The 13183-nt window shown below is 43.7% G+C and overlaps 1 protein-coding gene across 1 annotated transcript in view; it reads right to left on the reverse strand.

The window, feature by feature from the left end:
- Positions 1–13183, reverse strand: part of LOC119967928 (triadin-like) — a 233906-nt gene that overhangs the window by 57853 nt on the left and 162870 nt on the right. Inside the window, exon 27 of the mRNA XM_038801024.1 lies at positions 7946–7984. Within this exon, the coding sequence (XP_038656952.1) occupies positions 7946–7984 (39 nt within the window). The remainder of the gene's footprint in view (positions 1–7945; positions 7985–13183) is intronic.

Raw genomic sequence — 13183 nt, forward strand, 5'->3', positions numbered from 1 at the left:
ACTGAAAATAACTTCCCAACTGCAGTACTATAAATGATTAAAAATAGCAAATGATTAGTAATGGCTTTTTAGATAATCTTGCTTATTCCTATCTGATTTGAGAAGCTACAATTTTCTGTAAAGTAATTGCAAATAAGCATTCAAGTTGTTTGCAAGTCAGATAGTGTAGTTTTACAGTACAAGGATGTTGTTGAAGTGAGTCTGCTGAACATTGACATTCCTGTCTCCTTCTCAAAATTAAACATTCAGGCACATATGTCAGTATGTAATTCACTAAATATTGTTCAGGTTTTGATCAAGAATATTAATCAGCAGCAATAATTAGCTGTGGAGATTATGGACACTGTGATAACAAATCTGGGAGAAAATATTGGTTTAATGAACTATAGAAAACAAAGTCCTGAACATTAGACAAAGAAACTAAGAATATTTAAGAAGTTAGAATGCATATTAAGTTTTCAAGATGACAAGATTGATGATACCTATAAAAAATGATTAATGACTATTAAACATTAATGAGGGAGAGTCTCATTGCTATTCAACAGTATTCTGAATAGAATTCTTAAACCACACCTAGATTTTGCTGTCACAGTTAACACTGTTCCAATTGGCACTATTGGATTTTTGGATGGATGGCATGTTGTTAGCATCAAGAGGACCAGTCCCCCGCTGAGCCAAAAAGATGGCGGCAGCTTGGAGACTGCTGCGAAGCAATGTCCACAGCCTCACACTATTTATGAGGAGATTTCTTCTGCACACTGATGGACTGCCAGCTGTGACCATGAAGGATTTTAATTTGTCCCATGTCATGTGAGTGTCCCTTTAAGAAATCATTTTGTCTTTTCACATGGCTTCAGTGATGTCACAGTGTGGGTGGAGCTGGGCTGTGGCTCCAGGAGTTGGTTTTACTTTCGCTTTGGTTTCGAGCTGATTTGTAACTCTGAGTTTTTACTTTCGTTTTCAGATTTGCCTGCAGTGCTCAGATAGAGAAGTATTTTGGCCTGTCTCTCTAATTTCAAATTTAAAGAGTTATTCCAAGGAAGAAACCCAATGATTATAGTTACTTCTGTTTTGATAAAACAGGATTTTTGGTTTATGGGATCTTGTTATTAAATTGGAACAGTTAAAGGGGGAATTTATTAAGGGTTATACATAGAGTACTGTAGATGTGGAGGATATTTTTGCTTGTAGTTGGTAATAATTCTTACTGTGTGTGTTTAGAAATATGTTAACTAAATTCGTAGAATTTATCGTAATCAAAATCAATAAACAGTGTCGGTCAGATGAACTCCATGATATACTTTGGAGTTTTCTAAACCCTGGCCCATAACACCCAGTGCTGCGGAGAGAACCCTGACAAACTCCTTCCTGACTCCGCAGCACCTATCTCCCCTGATGGAGTTACTAGCTGGACATGGCTGAAGGAGTCCTGCTGGGTCTGCATGGAATCCCCACAATACAGGAGGAAGCCATTTGGCCCATAGAGTCTGCACCAACCCTCCAAAAGAACAATCTACCGAGGTCCACTCCCCCGCCCTATCCCCATAGTCCCACCTAACCTGCACGCCCCTGGACACAAAGGGCAGTTTAGCATGGACAACTGCACATCTTTGGACTGAGAGAGGAAATCGAAGTACCAGGAGGAAATCCACGCAGACACGAGGAAAATGTGAGAATTCCATAGCACCAGTCACCAAAGGCTGAAATCGAACCCACTGTGAGGCAGCAGTGCTAATCAATGTGCCACCATGCCACTCCCCCTTGTGTTCCCCCACTCTTCCCACTGTTCAGAATTGAACAGGGATCCCCAAGGCAGCTTCTTAATTCAGACCACCACCAGAAGAGCTCGACTGAGATCCTAACATGAGTTTGTGGGTGAAGAACTCGAGTCTGGAACTTGTGTATTAAAATTAAAAAAAGAAAATTATAAAGATATGAAGATAAAGTTGGCTAAAGTGGTCTGGGGAAATAGATAAGGAAGTAAAATTGTGGATATGAAGCCAGACATTTAAAGAGACTCACCAGGAAGGAGAAAGCATTCATTAACTAAGGAAGTTACGGGTGATATCAAATCAAAAGAAAAGCTGTGCAATGCTACAAAGACTAGTGGTACACTGGAAGATAAGTAATATTTTAGAAACAGTGTATGCAAAACAAAGTGGGAGCGACTTGAATGTGAGAGTGAAGTAGCAAGAAATATAAAAACAGACAGTAAGTGATACTGCAAGTAGATGAATGCTGTTGGACATGCTGAGATTGTCCAGTATTTTCTGTTTTTGTTTCAGATTCCAGCAACCGCACTAATTGGTGGGAGACACTAAAAGAGTCCCAATGATTGTGGACTATCAAAGGATAGGAAGACAGGGAGGAAGTTAAAATAATCATTATCAGCAGAGAAGAGGTATTAGTAAAACGAATGGGGCGAGGAGCTGACAAATCCCCTGTTAATGACTGAAAGGTCGTGAGTGATGAAATAAGCTGGACGGGTTGGACAGCTTACTCCTGCTCCTATTTTTTATGTTTCTTATGTTCGTAATTGAATGCATGAACTTCCAAACAAGCAGACATTACTTTGGTCAGAATACTGCAGCATTTCAGCATGTACAGTGCTTGAATATGAAACAGACAATTTGTTTAAAAGCCCCAACGGATGACACATGCGTCCAAAAATTTAGTCTCTCTACTAGATTGCTTTTCGGCACAAACAGGTTAGCAGTTGGACTAAATTTCAGCAAGTTTCAGGGATAGCATCCCATCCAAGGTCTACTGCCTGTCATTTAGTAGCCAAGCACTCCCAGAGGAAACAGCCAATGGCCTCATCAGGGAAATAAAGATAATGGCCGGAATTCTCCAGCCATTGGGATTCTCTGGTCGGGCTGACAGCGCACCCCCACCGGTGGGTTTCCCGACGGCATGGGTTAGCTTCAATGGGAAATCCCATTGACAAGTGGTGGGAGTACAGAATCCTGCAGTGATGTAACTCCATGCCCGGCGGTCCCCAGATGGCAAGCTGCCCACCAGCTCCTGAAATTCATAGATAGAAATGTAAATGAGGTCCAAGATCAAGGCCTCATGATGATGTGGGTAAAATTTCTTCATCAACTACCTGCGCAATCTACATTATGGACAACAATTCATTCAAAGGGAACTTAACATCAAATTGCCAGAAAAATAAGGTTGAACCATTTTCTCACAAATTATAAAAGAATTGTACACATATACAGGTGAAAACATTTTGACTTCCAACCAATTGCAGTTTGAAATGTAGTCACTTTGTATAGGATTGGCTAACATGGCAGTCATTTGAAGGACACCATAGATAAAGCTCCTCTATTCTTTGAATAGTAAAATGGGAGGGGTGAGGGAGGGCTGAATTCTATGTGCCCCAGGCCTACCTGCTTCCTGTGGGGATGGAGGGCTCATAAAATGGGGCTGGCACCTAACCGTTCCCTCCCTTAAATCCACCCCTCCCTCAATTTGGCAGCACAGTAGCATTGTGGTTAGCACAGTTGCTTCACAGCTCCAGGGTTCCAGGTTCGATTCCTGGCTTAGGTCACTGTCTGTACGGAGTCTGCACGTTTTCCCCGTGTCTGCGTGGGTTTCCTTTGGGTGCTCCGGTTTCCTCCCACAGTCCAAAGATGTGCAGGTTAGATGCATTGGCTATGCTAAATTGCACTTAGTGTCTAAAAAAGAAGGTTAGGTGGGGTTACGGGGATAGTGTGGGGATAGGGTGGAGGTATGGGCTTAGGTAGGGTGCTCTTTCCAAGGGCCGCTGCAGAGTCGATGGGCTAAATGGCCTCCTTCTGCACTGTAAATTCTGTGATTCAACCTCTCTGCCTAACCTAGATTTACCTGCTCTGGGGACCATAGGCCTTGGGGTCCTCTCCTCACCAGCAGCCCCAGACACCTTCCTGGTGTCACTTGGACTGATTGGCCTTCTGGCCAGTCGGACTGGTTTTGGAACTCTAGAGAGCGGGTCTTCCTCCCAATGTGGAGCATGTTGACTCCACACCAACGTGGTTTCCAGGTGGCTTGCCGCCACCCCCCACCTCCCCGCCACCCCCCCCCCCCCCCCCCCCCCCTTCCCCCCCTCCTCCTCCCCTCCTCCTCCCACCACCACCACCAACTTCCCAAATTATTCAGCCTGGGGATTTTACATCTGTGTAAGGAGGCTGATAATGGTCCACTAGCACATTGTGTTTGAGAAACAACAGCTCCGACAATGCAGTTAGAGTGAAGATTGAACCTATGTCCTTCTGACTCAAAGGTGACTGTGTCGCCATTGAGCTACAGCTTTGCTGTTTATTATTTGAAAAATCACACTTTTTATCAACAGAAAATGTGATAAAACAATTGTATTAAAATTAATTTGCACAAACCAGATTTTATCACTTCCAGAACGTTAACTGAATTTTCTGACTTCACAACATGTTAATATAATCACCATAGTGCTTTAGAGGAGGAGTACCAGCTGCTTCTGGGCTGAGGTGTCACTCCAAGTGCCCCAGGCAGTAACTGTTTGGCATGGTTTTGGATACCAAATCATTCTATCTCTAATATGCTTAAAATCACAATTTAAGTATTTGAGTTTCACAGTAAGGACAGTGACTCCACACATATGCTCCAAGAGGTAACTACATTTTTGACAATCTTGCAGAAATGTATCTTAAATGTCAATGAAACTGTTAAATTTAGCAGCAGGGTGTCTTATATTTGCCAGGCAGATATCCCTCTCCAGTTGTCCTGCAACTATGACAGGTATGCTACAACATTAAAAACTGTACAGGGCCAAACGGGATCAGTACAGGTCATGCTGCCTGAGTGGTGCTCTGAACCCTGCCACCTGAATCTGCACCCTCGCATTTGCAGGAAGAGGTACTTTTTGCAGATGTTGTTGGTGGTGGTACTTGTAACAATATGTATACTGTAAGGAATACAAAGGGTTAATAATTTGATGTTTTTTTCATAGAATTTACAGTGCAGAAGGAGGCCATTCGGCCCATTGAGTCTGCACCGGCTCTTGGAAAGAGCACCCTACCCAAGGTCAACACCTCCACCCTATCCCCATAACTCAGTAACCCCACCCAACACTAAGGGCAATTTTGGACACTAAGGGAAATTTATCATGGCCAATCCACCTAACCTGCACATCTTTGGACTGTGGGAGGAAACCGGAGCACCCGGAGGAAACCCACGCACACACGGGGAGGATGTGCAGACTCCGCACAGACAGTGACCCAAGCCGGAATCGAACCTGGGACCCTGGAGCTGTGAAGCGATTGTGCTATCCACAATGCTACCGTGCTGCCCCTATGTTAATACTTCTCACCACTAAATGGAGATAAGGAGCGGTCATATAAATATCATGTGACTCCCAGGATTCTGTTAGAAGGTGTTTAGGCATGAGATAGATTAGTTGCATAATGTAGAGTTCTGTAGTTAGAGATATCGTATAGTTTAATTTAATAATTTATACCTTGTGACTTGTTTGAATCTTATTTAAGTAGTGTAAATAGGGCAGCACGGTAGCACAAGTGGATAGCACTGTGGCTTCACAGCGCCATAGCCTAGGTTCAATTCCCCGCTGCGTCACTGTCTGTGCGGAGTTTGCATGTTCTCCCTGTGACTGCGTGGGTTTCCTCTGGGTGCTCCGATTTCCTCCTACAGTCCAAAGACGTGCAGGTTAGGTGAATTGGCCATGATAAATTGCCCTTAGTGACCAAAAAAGTTAGGAGGGGTTATTGGGTTACGGGGATAGGGTGGAAGTGAGGGCTTAAGTGAGTCGGTGCAGACTTGATGGGCCGAATGGCCTCCTTCTGCACTGTATGTTCTATGTTCTAAATAAATCAGTTTTGTTCATTTACTTAATTTGATGTACTTTGTTCAACATTGCGTCATCCTGATCGACACAACAGAGAATGCCACATGGTACAGGGAATGGTCACCAAGGTAGTATAGTTAGATTTAGAAAGAGAAAGAAAAAATATCTCGAGAAAAAAAAGACTTACGAAGATCGAAAAAAAAATCTCATGCAGACTTCGATCGCAACGACTAGTGGAAGTCAATCGCGTCGAACAGCAGAGCCCAGTGGAAGCTTCATGGAGGGATTGCAGTTCCAAAGCAGTTCAGTACATTGGGTAAAGTAGATGTAAACAGTGTGAACTCTAACTCTCAGCCTCAGACCTCGAAGTGGCCAGTGATCAGCGAGTGATTGTGCTGTTCTTAACCATGGCTGCACCACAAGCATTAGAATTGTATAACTCAGTTCACTTTCAGAATGACAGCGATAAAAAGAAATACAATATTGTCATAGAAAAGTTTGACAGACATTGTGAATCACAGATTAATGAAACGTTGTGCGTTTTTTATTCCGAAAATGAGTCCAAAAGGCAGGTGAAGCGATTGACAGTTTTGTAACAGATCTCAGGCTCAAAGTGCAGACCTGTAATTTTTCGCTATTAACAGACTCCCTTCTGCGTGATCAGACTCTATTCGGTACAAAAAATGAAAGATTGCTCAGGCAACACAAATTAACGCTAGAAGAGACTATCAGTATGTGGCATGCGAGTGAACTTGCTAAGAATCAGTGCTTCGAAATGTTAATTCCTAAAAGTGGCGTTGAAACAAACAATGTGGCTGATGCCATTGATGCTGTGGCGCACGTGAGAGAACAGCGTGCTACAGACGATGGCCATTTTGCACATGACACAACTAGCGTTGTGACGTGCAAACGTTGTAGCCACGCCCACCCAGTGAAAAAATGCCCAGCCTTCGTAAAAGTATGTGCAAAGTGTTGCCAGCTTGGTCAAACCCATTAAGGTGCCATTTCGTTGGATTCTGGCAAACCCACCCGAGGAATGACTGGCAAATAAACACTGAGGATCTAGATCAGAAGTGGAGAACATTACAAGATTTGTATTTGTCGCTAAATTGCCAGCAGCTACCATTCAGCATTGAGTTTGACAAGTACAGGGGCAGTACTATGGCCTGATGCTTGATGACACCTTCATGCAGACATGCTGCAGTTTATACTTTTGGGGAAGTGCTGTAGTGTGGCACAAGAGGAAACCTTCCTCTTAAGCATCACATGCAGCACAAATTTACATATGCAAGTTCTGTATTTACTAAAATAAATTAACAATTATGCATCAAATTCATTTAAGTGATTATCACGTGTTTTATTTTCCCAATATGTTGAAATTTAAAAAAAAGTCAACCTCTCAGGAACAAAATGAAATTCCTCAGCATTGCCAATTTGGCAATACCTGTATTCAGAAAAGCATAATAGGAAATGGACGCTTAAATTATATTCACTGGATCAAAATGATAGAAAATATTCTAAAATTATACTTTTTATTTATTTTATCCACTCTCTTAGTTGTTCTTTATGTGGTGATGTATGTAGGGTAGTTATCTGATTAACATATCATTGAATATGTATACGGTTAAAATATATAATCACTGGAAGTGACACAGCCACTGGAGCAGTGTTGACTCTCTGATAGCATATGTACAGTTCTCCTGTAACCATATATATAGTCTGCTGTTCATCAATAAAAAAAACATGCTTTTGTTACCATTTATTAATGTGTGATTGCTAAGTTTTAAATATTCCTTAATTCTAGCTATCATTCTATCACTGGAGAGGGGTAATTTAATTCATAATGTTGGAGCAAGAATTTAACATTTATTTTTTTATTTATGTTAATAAATTAATAATTGTTCGATGTCTTATGCTTAAAATATGTTACCAGAAAAAAATACTAAATCTTCCAGCCATGATTTAAAAGAGTATATATTTAAAAGAGCAGGCTATACAATGACAGCTGATATGAATACAAATCATTGACAAATTATTACTCTTCTACAGTCAATCATGGAGAATGAACTAACAATAGTTAGTTACATCATCATGTATGTGGACAAAACCTCAAAGCTCACTCACCTTCAGCTTTATTTGTTTGTTTTGCCGGCTTCACCGTTGCTGAAATAATGGAAATATTAATGAGTTAGATATGGCTACATGAGTCATAATTCCACAGATATTTTAATTTCTACAGTGATAAATTAAAAGAGACTCGATGTTCCCTTCAGATGTCTCGAGAAAGAACATCTGTGCATGTGTGGTACAGTTGTTTTCAAACTTTGCAGCATGGGGAATCTCATATAGCTCACTCCAGGTGCACACCTCTAGGTTCCCCCCATAGATATTGACACTCCTGGGGCCCTCATATCCAAATCAGCTAGCCACAAGACAACAACGCTTTCCTTCTACAAAAATGTTGGATTGGATTGGATTGGATTGGATTTGTTTATTGTCACGTGTACCGAGGTACAGTGAAAAGTATTTTTCTGCAAGCAGCTCAACAGATCATTCAGTACATGGAAGAAAAGGGAATTAAACAAAATTCAAGAAAATACAAGAAAATACATGAGAATCCATAATATGGCAACACAAGATATACAATGTAACTACATGAGCATTGGCATCGGTTGAAGCAGACAGGGTGTAGTGTTAATGAGGTCAGTCAATAAGAGGGTCATTTAGGAGTCTGATGACAGTGGGGAAGAAGCTGTTTTTGAGTCTGTTCGTGCGTGTTCTCATACTTCTGTATCTCCTGCCCGATGGAAGAAGTTGGAAAAGTGAGTAAGCCGGGTGGGAGGGATCCTTGATTATGCTGCCCGCTTTCCCCCAGCAGCGGGAGGTGTAGATGGAGTCCATGGATGGGAGGCAGGTTCGTGTGATGGACTGGGCGATATTCACGACTCTCTGAAGTTCCTTGCGGTCCTGGGCCGAGCAGTTGCCATACCAGGCTGTGATGCAGCCCGATAGGATGCTTTCTATAGTGCATCTGTAAAAGTTGGTAAGGGTTAATGTGGACATGCCGAATTTCCTTAGTTTCCTGAGGAAGTATAGGCGCAGTTGTGCTTTCTTGGTGATAGCGTCGACGTGAGTGGACCAGGACAGAGTTTTGGTGATGTGCACCCCTAGGAATTTGAAACTGCTAACCATCTCCGCCTCGGCTCCATTGATGCTGACAGGGGTGTGTACAGTGCTTTGCTTCCTGAAGTCGATGACCAGCTCTTTAGTTTTGCTGGCATTGAGGGAGAGATTGTTGTCGTTACACCACTCCACTAGTATTACGATACAGCAAGGTGAATGTTGGGTTAAATAGTACATCAACAAATTCTTTAAAAAAACCTGATTACCTTACAGATCTCCAAGAACGGAAAATCCTATTTTGCAAATATTTGGTGTGAAGAGGAGGAGTTGAAATCCTGAAAGAGATGCTTTATTTTACTGCGACATCAGTCCCAATCCTCTCGATTCATATTATTGCCAATCCAGGTTGAAAATCCTCAGCCCTGCTCTGCTGCAAAAAATGCAACAGGATGGGTGGTGGTGACTTGCAACCTGGTCCTGCCAGGTATCCTTCCCACTGTGGATGGACCTTGTACATTCACCAGAGGAGTAGCTAGTGCCAAAGCTGATAACAACAGTACCATTATTTATTTTACTGAGGGGGGTCAAGCATATTTTATCTGAAACCCTCATGGCCGATGTGTTTTGCATTTAAAATAATTTCAGTTTTTGGATATCGCATAAAGGCCTAGGCTTACTTACATCATATTGTCAATGCCGAGGCTGGCTACAGTCTAAATTAATTAAAATATCTAGGAAAATAAGAGTCACCACTGAAATATAAACACAATGGTGCCTGTAATAAGTTCCCAGCCATGGCACCATTTGTGATTTTGTTTGTAGAGAGGGCCAGTATACGACTTTGATAATTCTATTAAGTTTTAGAATCTGTAATGCATTAAGATTTTATTCTGCACCCACAGTTTATATTTAAATGGTTCAGTTTTCGTGGACAATTAACAGTCAAGATAATTGGGGAACAGGAAGGCAATTTGTTCATGAGAAACTACACTTGATGAAGTTGTGACTTTAATGGTGCCACAAAGTTTGAATTCAAGACGTTTTCTGCTTTGAATGAAGTTAACAGCATTGAGTTCAACAGTGTGAACACCTTATGCTGAACAAACCATTTATTGTTTTAATTGATCTGTACCAGAGGGGAACATTTATTTTCTGATATGTGGAATGTGAGTTAAAATATGTTGACAAGAGAATGTGACTTTATTTGTTGCTTCTTTGTATCGGGGAGAAATGTGGGGCTGGATTCTCTGTTTCAGCGGCTAAGTGCCGGCTGAAACTGAGAATTCCCCGGTGTTTTACAATGCCAAAATCAGCGCCGAACCTGCACTGATTCCGGGACTGGTAGTGGCACCAGGTAAAACCCCTGGCTCCCGCACCAAAACAGGCCAGAGTCCACAGCAGCACATGCGCACGGCGACAATCTGCAGCAGTCGGGCCATACAACATGGCGCCAGCCATGCGCGGACATGACCTGCCAAATACAGTCCCACAGGCCACCCCCTTGCCATCCCTCCAGCCCGTGCGGAAGCCCCCCCGGCCAGCGGCACAGCCCCTGGCCGACTGTGGCAGTTCTGGACACAGTCCGCGGCCGCCACGCCAGGTTCCCGACTGCTCAGACCACACATCAACCGGGCGGTCGGGAACTCGGCTCACCGGGGGGGCGGAGTATCAGGGAAGGGCCTTCTGATGACACGCCAATGCCGTTCCAATGGCGTGCGGCGCGCGATGCAATGATACCATTTCGGAGGGGGCGGAGACTCGAAAACCGGCATCAAACTGGCGCAGTCCCCGATTTGGGCGTCGGAAGGGATTTTCCACCCGATCGCCGATGACAATATCGATGTCGGGCAACGGAAAATCCCGCCCGTGTTGTTTTTTGTAATGTAATGTAAACTCTGAGGGGTCCAGAGGAAAAGTGATGAGCGCTTGCCTTTAGTCTATATGGCTCTACTTATAGAGGTGGGGGTGACACCAGATGACTTGCATCTTACAGCCAGTAGAAGGGGTGAACTTGGACGATCTCTAAAAATAGAAGACGGAATGAGAGACTGAGGGATAAAAGTTGAAAAATGGTGGTCTTTGTTGGCACCGTGCTACCACGGCTTCTGGGATATGACTTAGACACAGTTCAACATCACTTCAAAGACAAAGAACAGAGAGAGAGAGACACCACCACCTGTGATGTAACACCAAACATTCCTAGCATCTTGCGAGATGAGAACCTTCTACGTTGCCTTCACTGTTTTTTATTAGGTATGTGTGAATTCTACTCGACTCATAAATACTAGTTATTTGTATCCTTTGGGCCGACACAAATGAAGATCCAAGTATTAGAAATTAAAAATTCAGACCTTATGGAGCTTATTTTAATTATGGGGGTTTTATAATTCAAAACGTTAAGCTTTACCAGTGATTACCTGTGCTAAAGGTCAGGTGCAGTCGGCGATGTTAGTGTCGGCTTGGGTCACAGGCTTCCAATGCTAAATGGCGATGAGGTTGACGAAAAGTGCAGTTTTTGGATGATGTTCCGTTTTTGGATTTACACATTATGGAAACTTGCCCCACCATAATTCAGAGGCCTGGACTAATTTTCATGCTCAGTTGTCTTCATACTCACTCTTATATGAGGGTGAATATTCTCCCTCAGGAGATATGTTTTGTGTGGATAGAAAGTCTTCACAAGCAAGGCACCTGTGCAACTGGGCTGGGATTATACTCCGCAATCTTGGAGTTGATTCCTCCCTGTGCAGCTGGATCCTCGATTTCATCACCAACAGACCGTAATCTGTCAGGATAGGCAACAGCACCTCCTCCACAATAGTCCTCAACACCGGAGCCCCTCAAGGATGTGTGCTCAGTCCTCTACTGTACTCCCTATACACCCATGACTGTGTGGCAAAATTTAACTCCAACTCAATCTATAAGTTTGCGGATAATACAACTGTGGTGGGTAGCATCTCAAACAACGATGAATCAGACTACAGGAGGGAGATAAATCACTTGATTGCATGGTGTACTGAAAACAACCTCTCCCTAAATGTTGGAAAGACCAAGGAACTGATCATCAACTTCAGGAAGCGCAGCACGACACACAGTCCCGTCTGCATCAATGGCTCCGAAGTGGAGATGGTCGATAGCTTTAAGTTCCTGGGGGTCACCATCACCAACAGTCTGTCCTGGTCCACTCACATTGATGCAACAGTCAAGCAAGCCCAACAAAGTCTCTACTTCCTGCGGAAGCTAAAGAAATTTGGCATGTCTGCATCGACTCGCACAAACTTCTACAGATGTGCGATAGAGAGCATCCTATCCGGCTTCATCACAGGCTGGTATGGCAACTGCTTGGTCCAAGATTGCAAGAAACTGCAGACTGTAGCGAACTCAGCCCAAAGCATCACACAAACTTGCCACCCCCACATTGATTCTGTATACACCTCCCGCTGCCTCAGGAAGGCAGACAGCATTATCAGAGACCCCTCCCACCCAGGCATTGCCTTCTTCCAGACCCTTCCGTCAGGCAGAAGGTACAGAAGTCTGAAGACCCGCACATCCAGACATAGGAATAGCTTCTTCCCCACAGCTACAAGACTCCTCAACGACTCCCCCTCAGACTATCTGTTCCCTGTAAGAACACTATTCACGAGGCCATATGCTGCTCTTGCTCATGTATTTGCTTTGTTTGGTCCCTTGTTCTGCACTGTAACAAATCACTGTTTTGTCGATGCACCATTTGTTAATATCCCCTTTGATGCGACCATCAATTCACACGAGACGATTAGTAGAAATGAACAATGGTTTTAATATGCTAGATCTGTGCCTGCCTGCAACTGCTCTGTACTGAGTGCCGCCTACAGGCTGCAGGTTTATATACCACCCCCGAGGGGCAGAGCCCACAAGGGCATCAACATAATGCAATACAATACAGTGGTGAATTGTAATAGCATACGTTCACCACAGTCACCCCCTGTTAAAAAATTGAAGTCCAGCGGGGGTGAAGTGGGCTCACAGATCGAGTCTGTCCGGCGCCTTGATCGTTCGCCATGATCGCCTCAGTTCCGACTTCGCTGCGGGCACCGGTGTTGAACTCGTCGCTGCAGGCACAGGTGTTGGGCTCGTTGACTCCAGGAGCGTGTCGTCTGGAGCTTCATCACTGTAGGTCGGCAATGGGGGGAGGGGTGGTGTAGGCCATGTAGGGGCGGGGGCGGTGTTCGGTGTAGGGTGGGGGGGGGGAGGGGGGTA

Source organism: Scyliorhinus canicula, chromosome 6, assembly GCF_902713615.1.
Source record: "Scyliorhinus canicula chromosome 6, sScyCan1.1, whole genome shotgun sequence".
NCBI classification, from domain to species: domain Eukaryota; kingdom Metazoa; phylum Chordata; class Chondrichthyes; order Carcharhiniformes; family Scyliorhinidae; genus Scyliorhinus; species Scyliorhinus canicula.